Source organism: Lagopus muta, chromosome 21, assembly GCF_023343835.1.
Source record: "Lagopus muta isolate bLagMut1 chromosome 21, bLagMut1 primary, whole genome shotgun sequence".
NCBI lineage: Eukaryota > Metazoa > Chordata > Aves > Galliformes > Phasianidae > Lagopus > Lagopus muta.
The window spans coordinates 3,209,502-3,222,893 of NC_064453.1; the positions used below are offsets into that span (position 1 = coordinate 3,209,502).

At 47.9% G+C, this 13,392-nt stretch overlaps 1 protein-coding gene across 2 annotated transcripts; it reads right to left on the bottom strand.

The window, feature by feature from the left end:
* Positions 1-56: 56 nt before the first annotated feature.
* Positions 57-12,790, bottom strand: LOC125703256 (solute carrier family 2, facilitated glucose transporter member 5-like). Of its 2 annotated transcripts, none has more exons than XM_048967470.1 (12): positions 12,662-12,790; positions 8,018-8,116; positions 7,399-7,559; positions 6,843-6,967; positions 4,954-5,106; positions 4,745-4,870; positions 3,980-4,167; positions 3,521-3,631; positions 3,124-3,225; positions 2,704-2,779; positions 2,221-2,348; positions 57-1,824 (listed from the first exon to the last, which is right to left on the bottom strand). In XM_048967470.1, exons 1-12 carry the CDS (start codon positions 12,788-12,790, stop codon positions 1,591-1,593), a joined length of 1,632 nt encoding a protein of 543 aa, XP_048823427.1. In that variant the 3' UTR covers positions 57-1,590. The 2 variants fall into 2 exon arrangements, with proteins under 2 accessions (XP_048823427.1, XP_048823428.1); XM_048967471.1 differs by lacking the exon at positions 12,662-12,790 and adding an exon at positions 9,456-12,573 and having other exon boundaries at positions 65-1,824.
* Between the last annotated feature and the right edge of the window lie 602 nt (positions 12,791-13,392).

Below are 13,392 nucleotides of genomic sequence, written 5' to 3' on the forward strand. Positions count from 1 at the left end.
CAGTGCCTTTCCTGCACCATGCTTTATTTCCATTTATCACCAAGTCAGCACTGCTGCAGGGGTATCACGTAAGAAGGTGTATGCAAAGAGCGGTGCGGCTCCCACACAGTCACTTGATGACAAGTCTTTGCTGTCAGTGGATGGAGACAGAGCATGGGAGCAGCTTCATTTCCAACAGGTGCACATCACAAGACAAGATTGAGGGTCTGCGTGAAGCTCATCTCCTAAGTTGAAGTACATCACACGAAGGGCTATCACCAAAGTCCATGCCAGGCTGTTGAACCATTCTGCTTCTTTCCCCCAACAGAGAGCAGCAACATTGCACAATTAACTATTTCCACATGTTAAATAATTGAGTTAGCCCTATAATCCTTCACACTAATAAATACTTTAATAAATCCTCCATTTATCAGTGTGCATTTTTATTTCCCTGGTGAGTCAGATCTAGTTCTTCAGTCTTGGCTCCTCCAAACGGGTTCAGCCTTCAGGTGGAGCTGTGCCCTTAGGGACACAACCAGAAGAAACCACTCAAGGACCAACCTTTAGACCAGCTGAGAACTTTTTCAAGAAACCAGGTCCCTGAGAAATTAACTCTTTGGAAAACTATTCCTAGTGTCTCACACCAAGGTGCTTAAAGGCAGATCTGAACATGCTTGGAAACACGGCCACTGCACAGGAATCTGCCCAAACCTGACCTCAGCACGCAGCAAGTTCACACATCTCTGGGAATGAATGATCTCCACCTGGCTCATATACACAGAGTGTACCTCTGGGGGCTATTAAAGGATTAGGAGAGGGGCTGAAACTCTTTGGCAGCTTCTGTGTGAGCACTAAGGAACAAAAGGAGCTATTTCCAAAGACTGGAGTGCCACAGGAACAACTGTGTATCAGCAGCCCATCAATAAGCACAGGGCCAATGGAACACTCCTAAGCTCAAGAATAAGGCTCTGGAAGGACTCACCAGCAACTGTTAGCTTTCCAGGAGTCCATCTGATGAGCAGGGTGGGAGTGAGATTAAAGTCACATGCATTTCCAGTCTTCTGGTCCTTCGTACCGGTGACAGGATACATGCCTCTAGGAACACATCTATCAGAGCACCTTGGTGCATCTGACACACTCTCCACACAGAACATCAAGCACCAAAGGCCTGCCCTCACACATGTTGGACCCTCAAATTCATGTTCAAGGAATGGTGAAGGAGTACAATGCACTCCTTGCACACGACTGACCAAAACCCAGCCCAGGTGCTGTTCCGTGTCACCTGCGATGGTTCACTCAGGACATAAGGGGCACGCACCACACTGTGACATCAGTTCCTTGATCACAGGAACTGAGCTGACGGCAGGCATTGCCCCTTCCTAGTGACAAATACAAGGAATGGGAAATCTGCCACTGAAGTCACCATGCCACAAAACAGAGTGGTCCTACTAATTACTCAGAATGAGAACAACCTTAAGACAGAATAAAGGCTTATTTGAAAACTTCGGTGGGAGTTGTGCAGAAAGTCCGAATGAAGGTCAGAATTGAGCCATATTCTTCCACTGAATAGATCCTGGAAAACACCTGGGCCAGGCGAAGCACTGGGTTGTGTCACAGATCACTGCCCAAAACTTCTGGCTTGTCTGCCTTCACACTTGGAACAGTCTGCAAATCCATCATCTGTTCTACATCTGTCTGAATCTCCACCTTGTTCCTCTTGGCCATGATCCTGTTAATTTCCATAAAGGTTTTGTTCTTCGTCTCAGGTACAATGAAGAAGATGTAGATCATGGTGGCGAGGCATATACCACAGAAGATGAGGAAGCTGAAGGCCCCTAGTCCAGCCTGACAATGAAAGATGACAGGGCAAGAATCAGGGCAGTACTCCAATTGTGGTCAGTACACGCTTGGGCATGCTGAATCCTGCAATAGCTATTCATGCAGCCACAGTAACGTTCCTTCAAGTGGAACAACTCAAAGCTAGTGGTGGTTCAGGATCTTGTCTTCTGATACCACCAAGATGGATTTACTGGAAACCACCATGGATTTACTGAAAAAGATGCCTAAGGGTGAGGACCTCTTACACAAGTTCAAGTGAATTCACCAGTTCCCCTTGCACAGGCTAAAATCAGTCATTATAGCAATTTATGGGTCACTTCTACTAGGATCAGTGCAAACTGGTGACCCAGAGATCACTAATTTTGAGCTAAAGCCATGTGCCATCCCCTGCTCACACCTTACCTCCAGGTAGAGGAACACGAGTCCCACAGTGAAGTTGCAGAGCCAGTGCACAGAGCCACCCACCATGAAGGCAGCAGGCCGGGACGACTGCAGGAACATCTCAGTGATCATCACAAAGGGGATTGGACCTGGAAGAATTGTATGCATGGAAATTCCAAAGGCATTCCTAAAGATGCAGGCACACAGCATCCACAGCCCAGCTGGTAGGTCTCACCAATCTCAACACAGCTTTGCTTGAGATCTCACTGCACATCTCAGTACAAACTCAGCTGTGCCTTGGCTTTTCCTTTTGAAAGCCAGATGCTCCCCTGCCTCATGGGCACAGGAGCACCAATCTAGCTGACAATCAGCCAGGTGCATGGCTGCACAGGAGGAATTTGACCTCCTCAGATCAGCCCCACAGAGCTCTTAGTTTGATGCTTAGTGTAATGCCTGCCTTTACCCAACCTGTGGAGGGGACTGGGCTAACTTGTGCGTACTCACTGGCTCCAATAGCATGTCCAATGATGTAAATGATGACACAGACTATGCTGAGGTAAGACATCCATGAGACAGTACTCTGTGAAGAATATAATCAGGAGTTAAGAGTTGGTTCTCAGCTCAAAGTCACCAACACATTCAAGGCATTAATTGAAACAAAATTTGGGGGTGTTCAGAAGTCATCCCCTGTTGCCAGCTATGCCCAAGCTGACATGCCAAACTGTTGAGCTCATGCTCTGTGTACCACCTTTGCTTCCAGCTACAGGATGCAACAGGCACGAACACAATAGGCAGGGAGAAGCATTCACACAGCAGCATCATGACCCTGCCTGGGTTCACTTTGGATAGACATGCAGGTACTGAGAGACCTCCCACACCAACTCCAAAATACACCAGGAGCACCAGGGTGATGCAGCTACAAACCTGGAGGTTTAGGGCCAAAGTCAACACTGCACAGGAGCCACAGCACAACCCAAAGCCAGCAAGCAGCAGGATTCTCCTTCCCAAGGACTCCACAATGAAAACCTGAAAGAGACAGAAGAGGGTAAGAGATCAAACAATCAAAGCACAGAGCTTTATTCTACCCAATTTTATTAAAGTAATATTTGGCTATTAAGAAATGCAGTGAAATTTCCCCCATTTGCTAATGTATTGTGAGTAAGAAGTCACCCAGGAACTGCAAAAAGCCAGGCATGCCCTCTTTTGGTACCCAGCTCCAGAGAGCTGTAGGGGAGCATTGCATGGCAAGAGAAGGGCAGAGCAGCCTGGAAACCAAACATCCAAAATCACTGAGGCTCAGAGAGCCCCAACAGAAACTTACAGCAAGGAAAGTCATGAGAACGTTGATGGCACCTATGGACACAGTGACATACTGAACGTTGTTGGCCTCCACACCTGCTGACAGGAAGATTCTGTCTGCATAGTAGAAGACCTGCAGCAAAAGCAATTGTGTTTAAATGTGGCCAGCAGCAGAGCACAGGAATCCTACTCTGGTTGTTCCTACAATCCTAGAAGTGGGACACAGGAATTGAAAAACTATTTCAGTACTGGAGATGTGGGTGTTAAGATCCAGACACGAGCATCTCACTCCAAAAACATCCCAACTACCCTTACAGGACAGCTGGACTCAGAACCACGTGCATACTCAGTTTGGTACAGGTTAGGCTGATTCCCCCATAACATCACCAGTGTCCCTGGTGAAAGGACTACTCCTGTCTCCTAGTTTCCAGCTCCTACACCAGTGCTGCCCCACACTGAGTCCCACTCCGCTGTTACTCACTCCATTGACCCCTGAAAGCTGCTGTCCCATCATCATGACAACAATAGAGATGAGCTGCCAGCGCAGGCCTCTGAAGGTGCACAGGGTGAGCACAGAGAGGTGTCCCTCTTCCTTTTCTGACTTGTCTTCTTGGCGCATTTCTTCTATCTCATCATCCACATCATCCCAGCCTCTCAAACGCTGCAGAGCTGGTTGGGAGAGGAAGATGAGCTACAGAGCCCAGGAAGCTCTCCTGCTTTACATCAAGACATTACAACATTCAAAGCCAAGGCAGTAGTACTGCTCACAGGATGGGAAGTCGGGAAGGTGGCCCAGTGTGCCTACTCAGATTTGGAATGGGTGGACTTTTTCCCACCATAAAAATGGGAGGTTGTCCTATAATCATCACGAAGCGATCTCCATTGTCAGTCAGGTTTTTTTAATAGCAGTTGCTTTTCACTGACAGTTCCCATACTTATGCTGTAAATCTTGGCATGCAAAACCCAAACTCAAGAAGTCAAATGACCAAACAACTCTTATCTTACATTGGTAACTAAGTTCCCAGCCATCAAGTGCTAGGGGTTATAAAAGAGTTCAAGACATTATCTGAAGGCCAAAAGGCATAGAAACAAAATGTTAACACAACTGGAAAACATTATAAAATTAAATTCATGAGGTGTAGTGCTTAATGTTAACACTACAATGGAAGCAAAGGAGCAATGCTGCAAAAAGCCAACCACCAACAACACGTCAACTAAGGATTTCACGCAACAGAAGATGCCATACCTTGTCGTGCTTGATCCTCATTGCCTTTCTGTATCAGTAGATATCTGGGACTTTCAGGAAAAAAGGGCAATGTAAGGAGCTGTAATGCTGATGGGATCCCAGTGAGCCCCAGGAGCAAGGGCCAGCCTGCAGCAAACAAGACAAGATGATGACTGGGAGAGATTGTCCTCCACGGAGCCGACAGAGAATTTCCTGAGCCAAAGCTTTACCTTCAGCATGCCCAAGAATGCTGGTAAGACCAAGGATCTGAGCTACGAGGATCCCGAGGGTGATGAAGAGCTGGGGTACTATCCCAATAGCACCTCTGAGATTTCTGGGGGACATTTCTCCCAGGAACATGGGAACCACGTTGGAGGCCAGACCTGGTAGGGATAGAACAAGGTCAGTCCTGCAGCTGCCTGACATCAGCACATTCACATCTGCAGTAAGATGCTTTTTTTCCCTCATGTATGAGACCAAAGTGATCCCTGCTAGACCACAGGACACATGCAAGCTTCACACTTGAGCTCTTTTGCTCTGGCTGAAGATTTAACGTTATCCATATCCAGCAAAGAAGCTGTGTACTACGGCTCTTTTTCTCTCTCTTCAGTGGGATGTTTGGAAAGCAAACTGAAAGGTAGAAGAGGAATTTCTGCTTTCTTCAGGGGCACAGTACTGTTAGCTGCAGCAGCCCTGAAAGCTGCCAGTTCCCATACTTATGCTGTAAATCTTGGCATGCAAAACCCAAACTCTAGAAGTCAAATGACCAAACAACTCTTATCTTACAATGGTAACTAAGTTCCCAGCCATCAAGTGCTAGGGGTTATAAAAGAGTTCAAGACATTATCTGAAGGCCAAAAGGCATAGAAACAAAATGTTAACACAACTGGAAAACATTATAAAATTAAATTCATGAGGTGTAGTGCTTAATGTTGACACTACAACAAACCTTCTAATTGCCCTCATAAAAAAAAAGTGCTAACAGTGACTTGTAGACCGGTGCCTCCAATTAACAGTGGCTAATTGCTCAGAATTATGCTGATGAACGCCCACCACAGAAGGGCCTTGGTGTTCCTCCCAGCTGCAAGGCCTCCCTTTTGCGAGGAGGAACCACGCCAGGATTCTAAAGGAGCCCCAGGCTGGCTTGACTCAGCAGCCTCCCTTCCCCAGAGGCAGGGCTCAGGCAGCCCTGATTCTTCTGTCAGTTATCCATAATTGAAACTATTTGGAGGGATCCCTCCTACCAGCTCCACCTGTAGTCAGAGAAGCAATGCTAAGAGCAGCTGCTGGGCTTAAGAGAGCAAAAAGTCAAAACAAAACAGACTAGACATGTTTCCTGCCTTAGATCAACAACTGCAACTGGAGCATGTTACAGATGGCGTTGTTTTCCTGTGCCAGTTTGTTTTCTCAGATACCCAAACTCACTAACAAACTACACAGCGTATCAGTCTTGCTAAGCCAAAGCCAATTAATTAAATCTGAGTAGTGTCAGGACCCTCATCAGTGTGGCTTGGCAGGAGCTCAGAGCAGCAGAGGGTATCCAGCCATCCCATGCCTGTCAGGTGTCTGTTACTGCAGCTCCAGCACAGCCACCAAACCAACTCACACTCTGCCCCTTAGCTCCCCACTGGCCTTGCAGTAAATCCAGTGACCCTGCAACCTTCACTTTCATGTTTCTTCACCCCTGCAGGAAGAACAACCATTTCCAGGAGTGGATTACTGGATCTGGCATTCTATTCAATGACTTGAGCTTGGAAGGACTTTTCTGTTTTTTATTATGTTTAAAAACAGCCCATCTGCTGTAAGACACCTGGGAAAACAGATGACCATCGGCAACTTTCCAGGCTGATGGCACTTGTGCTGAGCAGATGCTGACTGCAGAGGGCAGCTGCAGCCACAGACATCTCAGTACAGCCCACAGCCCAGCCTTACTGCCACTGTCTGCCAGAGATCTGATACTTCTGCAACACGCAGCGGAGGACTGCTATTCAAGCAAGCACAGAACTGCTATGCAGGTATTTGGCTAAAATATGCCACCTGTGAAACCACCTGCTGTGCAAAGACCTTTCCATTTCATTAGGTTTACTGCTCTTCCTTTAGCATCCAACCTCTCACTCACCAGCATATATCCCCATGATAACACGGGATACGATGATTACTTCAAAGGTCTTTGCTATCTCTGAGGTTCCCATAAGAACTGCAGCAACAATGGAGAAGAGGTTGTTTATCAGCAAGGTGCCTTTTCTGCAAAGCAACAGAGAGACAGAATCAGTTTAGTCTTCTAAGACCTCCCTAGCAGACAGACCCTCCATTGTGTTACGCTGTTCAAAACCCAGAGGAGCTGCCATCCCAAAGACTAGCCAAAAGAAAACAGCTGTTTTCCTGTTCTTCCCTGCAGGCAATGGAGAAAGTTCAGGATACGTGAGCAGCTGAGACCTGCATGCAGCTCCCAGGACTTTCACCACTGCTGCCCACCTGGCTCAGAGCCCAGCACACAGCCCGGCCTTGACCAGACTGGAATCAAATAAATTCTCCTACACGTGAGAGACACCACATTCCCAAGTCCAGCAGTGGGCTGACTGCTTTAGGATCGAGGTGGTGCGATGCTGCAGAGCTTGGTGAGCCGGAGCAACCGGTGAGGGCAGCCTTATCTGAGCCACACCGCTGTCACGTACCGGCCACAGTTGTTGACCAGAGGTCCCACTATGAGCGACCCAAAGAAGCCACCCAGGGGATACATGGACACAGTGAGGGACCACAGCAGTGTCTGGAAGCTCTCGTCCATGGGGACTCCATGCCTGTTGATGTAGGTTTGGTTGTAGAAGTCTTGCATGTACTGGAATGAAATACGGAGCGTGTTTAGCAGCAAGCAGAACTTCTGTATTGTAAAAGCTAATTTATAATCAATGCCATAAAACTTTAAACAAATGTTTGATAAGACCAGAACAGCCAAGTCACAAAAAGAATGCAAGGGAGAGCAGGAGAAGCCTTGCCTTATGCAAGTCATCCTGCCTTATTGGATTTGAAACAAATCATCTTGCCTTATTGGATCTGCCTGCTTCTCAGGAGGGAAGGCATTCCCCACACCCCATCACTGCTGGACACAAAGCCACCACACAGCCTCAGCACAGCCCCTGTCCTCTGCCAGGGACCATTGCTCCCCAGTGCTCAGTGATTCCACACGTGGAGCAGCACGAGGAGCTCAGATACCTGCCCTGGCACCTGCAATCGAGCTCCTGCTCCACCCTGTGCTATTGAACCTCCTCCTTCATCGCCATCCACATCCCAACCTACCGGGGCTGGAGAGTTGATCACGGACACGTTGTAGCCATACTGGAAGGATGATCCAAAGGCAGAGATGAGCGTTACCAGCGCAAGTGGAACTGTCAGTCTCTGCAGAGGGAAAACACAAGCATTTCAGAATCAGGTTTGGCTTTCAAGCATAAATGGCATTGTGTAAAAACACAGAAATACCTTTTGCTTCACCAGTTGTATTTTTGGCTTTGTGTGACCCTACAAAGAAAGCCCAATTGGTTGCTTTCATCCTAACTCCCTTTGTTCTGCTTGATTTGCAGACAGTCATTACAGTAATTCATTCTACTCTTTCCCGTATTGATGGATCATTTGGATTATGAACAATTTTCAAGTTATTACACTTACAATACCACCCTGCAGTGAGAAAGGAATTGCATGCAATTATTCTTTTTCCAACGTGCAAGTTATCGATGCAATAAAGCAGAATGCTGCTGGAGGAGAGCTTTAAGAAGACAAGGTTCTAGGTGAAGCAGCAAGCCCCTTTCCTGCCCACTGTCCTCACCACAATTATATCAACACACCACAGAGGCTTTCTGCAAACATTCAGCCACTGTTCCAGCCTCAGCCCACAGCCAGCCCTGCTTTGTTGACTGAGCTGTCCTTTTTCTTTTTAATGTAGCTCACTAATACATCTCAAAGCCACTGCCGCAATAAAACCACTTTCCATTTCCACTTTTCATTCGTACCATTTTCTTATCCTTTCACTATCCTTAACGCCTGCAAGTTTTGCACATCCCAGCACACAGCTCAGGTCCCACATGGAAGAACTGACATGGCCCTCACTGAACATTTGCCCTAACAGTGCTGGTGCTCATTGCCCTCCAGCTCTTCAGCAGCTCCTGCAGAGCTCTGCACTCTCAGGGGCTGCAGGAGGTGGAAAAGCCAATCGATCTGCAGCAGGAGAAAGCAGAGCCTTCCAGCACTGCTTTCTAACAGTAGACTGTTGACACACTTGCAGTGGTGATGAAAAGCAGGCTGCTTCGCTGGCGTTAAGCAAATCCCCAGAGCTCAGAAGAGCCGCTGGTGTTAATTATATAAACACACCACTTTTAGGAAAACCTTTGGCACACAGGAGCAACGCGTTGTGCAAGAACCCACAAATGCTGCTTTGCAAGGCAGCCCTCATCCAGAAACTTCTGCAGCCTTTTTAGGATTAGGAAGCAGGATAGAAAACACACAGACAAGAAGGGGAGTTTCACAGAGCTGCCTGGTAGGTCAGATGCACAGAGCAAACTGGGAGACTCAGTGCAAAGCTGTGCTGCAGACAAACCGGGTTCAAAAACATACAAATCTCTGCTCTCCCTCTCTGCGGATGCCCAACGAGGAGATCTTGGTCCCCTTCCACTACAAACCTGCACAGCCCAAAGCTCGCTCAGCACCCATGGGAGCCAGAGCTGAGAACAGCCTGCATGCTTACCCCCTTCCTGCCTTCCTCCACGCTGGAGCTCTCCTGCTTTTCTCCGTTCATCTCTATTTTGGTGTTTGAATTGCAGATGCTGAGTCCAGACTTTTATAGCCTAAACAGACGACACAGGGGATGGAAACACCCTCCTTGGAAAGGAAACCCGCCCCGTGACGTTGAAGGAAGTGCCCAATCGATGGCCAGCTCTGTCTGCCAAAGTCAGTAGATGTTTGTTGGGTCATTTCCCAATCCCGTGTGTCTTCTCCTGCTCATCTCCTCTCCCTTTTTCTTGCCGAATGTCACCAATGTCAGATGTTCTTGGGCCAGATCCAGACTCAAAGCAGAGCCAGCTGTAGGGGAAGCAGCCTCATCTGCTCCAGGAGGAGGGCGGACTTCTGGCCAAGGCTTCCAGAGGTGCCATTCCCCAGCGCTAGCGTGCACAGCAAACTGACAGCAGGAGATCTGTTGTTCACTGCAGCCACTGCCTGGCAACCGTGTTCCAGCAAAAATAGAACATTCCATGGAACCTCACAGAGGGCTTTTGCCATGGGTCAGTGATAACCCTGAGCTGCACTAACCCTGCAGCCAGGTTGCACACCTCTACCCCCCGGCCGAAATACCACACCTGGTCTCACCCTGCAGAGCAGCTGGCTCTTGGCACAGCTGCAGACTGCAGGTTCCTCCTTCTTGGGTTTGTTCTTGTCAATGCACAGAACATGCTGCTTTTTACATCAAAGCATAGCGGTTGCTTTCCTGCTCTGTGCAAGGTGCACCATGCTGCTGGCACAGCATTAGCCTCCTACACGAGGAGACTACCTACAGCAGTCCAGGACTTAGTTAACCATTAACTACAACTCTTAAGAGTTCATCAGCACAATACAAAGTTCACAGATACCCCTGGCAGCCAGAGTAACTAAAACCAAACCACATTATTGGCCCTGCTCTCTTTAACACCCAGTTAAAGAAACACCAATCTCGAGCCAGACATGCTTCATGCGTCCTGCATGCATTCCTCAGCTGGCTACAGCATCCCCACCTGATGAAGGCATCAGGTACACAATCTACTCAGCATATTTCCTTTGTCCTTGATTACCTTTTTGCACCCATGAGTAATATTACTGGATAGATATTTTAAAGGGCAAAGAACACGCAGTAGAAATAGTGAGGGCTCAGCAGGAGCAAAGCCAGGCACTGCTTCCTATAGGTGTACTTGCCAAAGCTGCTTATGTAAACGTTCAGTCGGCAGTAGGAAGTGATACATGTGGCCTTGTATTTGCAGGGCAGGGTGGACTAACTGGCTGTCAGCTCTTACTGTAAGCAAAGCTTAGAAACTGACAAGACTCTAAAAATAAAAAGGGGAACAGAGCCCCTCTGCTTCAGGGCAGGGAACACAGTTCCAAGACTTCTGCTATTCATCCCTTCCTCGACCTGTCATAATACAACGACCTCCACAATGCTGTTTGGTCAGATGTTGTGACAAGTCATAGAATCATAGGATAACCCAGGTTGGAAGGGACTCACAAAAGCCAAGTCAATAATCTTCTTATGGAAACTGTCCTCAGTGGCTCACATCAAGAACACTCCTGGATCCTTCAGAATCCTGCTCCATGCTCCCACATATCTATCCCTTGGGGTTTTAGCTGCACAGAGCTGCAAAGGATATCCATTGCACCAACAACTCTCACCCAGCCTCAGTGTTCCCACTGGGGATCTGCAGACAGCAATACTGAAGGAGCTATTACCATCCTGCCTTCAAACATTATTCAGAGTCCCAAAATAAATGGGCCAGCTTACAGCAGCTGTTGTAGTTCTCACTTTCATAGATTTTTAGCTAGAAGAAGGCAATGACATGTGAGTTATTCTGCCTCAAGGGTGGTGAATTTGCAAGGAGGACAAACCTCTCACAAAAAATCCCTGCCCTTTGAAGAGTGCCGTTCTTCCGGGAGCTCTGGGCAGGCTGACAGCTACTCCAACATTTGGTAATTGTGAAACAGAAGACTTTTCTGTCATGGTTTTTAAACTCTTCCCCTGAGCTTAAAGAAATAACCTTGACATAGATGGAAATAAAAAAGAAGATGCATTTGCCATCAGAAGTCCTTCATCAGAGCATAAATATTTGCTTATGACAGCAGAATGCTTTGAGTATTTGCCAATCACAGCGAGAGCCAGGCAGCATCATCCCTAAGGTGCCCATCAGCATCAAGCCTGGGAGATGTCAATGAAGGGAGACAGGATGGGGAGCAAATCTCCTTGAACTTTCACAGTAATTGCAGGGCAATAACTGCTGCCTCCAACTGCTCAGATTGTTGGACTTGAGCAAAGAGCAGAGCCAGCACCAAGAGAGCCAACTTCATAGGAATTTTACTATCACGTTTCTCTCAGCAAATCACCTGCCAGGCAGTGGCTGCCAGAACACAGTGCGTTTGCCTGAAGGCATTAACCCAGCACTGCTATTTTCTCTCCTGTGCACTTGTCCACTGCATCCTCAGAGCTCCCACGCCAGCATGCAGGAACTGTTCACACCCAGCTCACAGCCAAACCCTACAACATCCTGTTATCTCTGCCAAAAGGGGAGCAAATATAATTAAAAGATGAGGCTTACCTGCCAGGAGAGTCAATCTGCTGACAACATATGCAGTTAAGAACAGCAGCAGCAAGCCGTGGAAAAGCTGCCATTAGGCTGGGAGCTGCAGTGCCTGGGGTAAGGAGTCTCATTAGGAGGCACTCCAACAGCACAGCCTGTCCATGAGTGACACGGGCAGCTCTTTCACTCACAGTTTGGGAAGGAACTGTATGTATAGAAGCGGAAAGGCAACACCACACGTAGTCTCGAGCTACAGCTGGAGCCTCAAAGTGAGACATAATTTAGCAAACAAGTTATTTACCTGCAAACAAGTCACATACAGATACTGCTTTATTAGCTGTGTAGTGGCTTCTGGACAGGTAAGCAAGACATAGACATGGCGATCTGAACATCTATCAACAGTAAAAGCAGATCCTGGATAAAACAGGCCCGTTTTGCAGATAATAGCAGCACACAAGAAGTTCTGCAACTAGGAGGCAAGCAAGACCCTACCCTGGCTGCACAAAGGCAATACTGGGAGGCATCCTGCCAGCTTTCTTCCTTTTCCACAGCAACTGTCAGATAACCTCAGAAGAGCCTCAGCCACACACACATCCCCCAGACAAGAACGGAGGGGCAGGCAGATCTGTGAACTTACTGGATTAGGCCCTGATAGCTTGCTCTGAGAACTGCCCAGTCCTTTCTCCACTGGCATGATTGCCTGCTGAAGCAGATGTTTCAGAAAGTGTTGGAATGCTTGCATATTAAAGCTCCATCTGCTCTTCATTCAGCAGAAGCACCTGACTGCCCAAACATCCGCGGTGCCCTCTTGAACTTCAGTGGGTTTGCATTTCTGTGCAGGACAGAAGCACGGTTGTGCCAGCCAAGACTTGCCTTCTGCCACCTCATGCCACTGCATCCAATTCTATGGCTCCCTGCAGGTTTGCATGGATGAGTTTTTATCCTCTCCTTACAATCACCCCAAGTCATCTTCATCTTTCGCCTGGTTGCCTTCCAGCTCCTTTTGTTTAACAAGCTCTGCTCTCTGCAGCCCTTTCCTTCCTTCTCCTCACCAGGCTCCACTCCTCCAGTCTGCAGCAGGCAGACAACACACTCCACACCTACAGCTCTTTCCATCTTGAGATCTTCAAAGCCATTCTGCAAACTTCTAAGACCCCCAGAAGAGCTGGTGGAAGCCAGCACGCAGCTCCTGCCCTGCATTCTAACACCAAGGCCAGGTCTCTGCATTGGAGCAGCTGAGCAGAGGAGCTCCAAGGGGCAAAGTCACAGCAGTATTTAGGATAAATTAACTAAAAGACAACCCTTGAAGTGCAAACTAACATTTTTTTCAAAGGCTTGTAGACACAAGGCAGAGCTTTGTCAGCAAAT

Bases quoted from the DNA above. Each gene is read 5' to 3' on its own strand.
- LOC125703256 (XM_048967470.1), bottom strand. From the start codon at position 12,790: ATGAAGAGCAGATGGAGCTTTAATATGCAAGCATTCCAACACTTTCTG. The intron at 3,632-3,979 runs GTGAGTAACAGC...CTTTTGCTGCAG, and splicing joins AGCTTTCAGGGGTCAATGGA to GTCTTCTACTATGCAGACAG. The intron at 2,349-2,703 runs GTGAGTACGCAC...CAATTCTTCCAG, and splicing joins TGGACATGCTATTGGAGCCA to GTCCAATCCCCTTTGTGATG.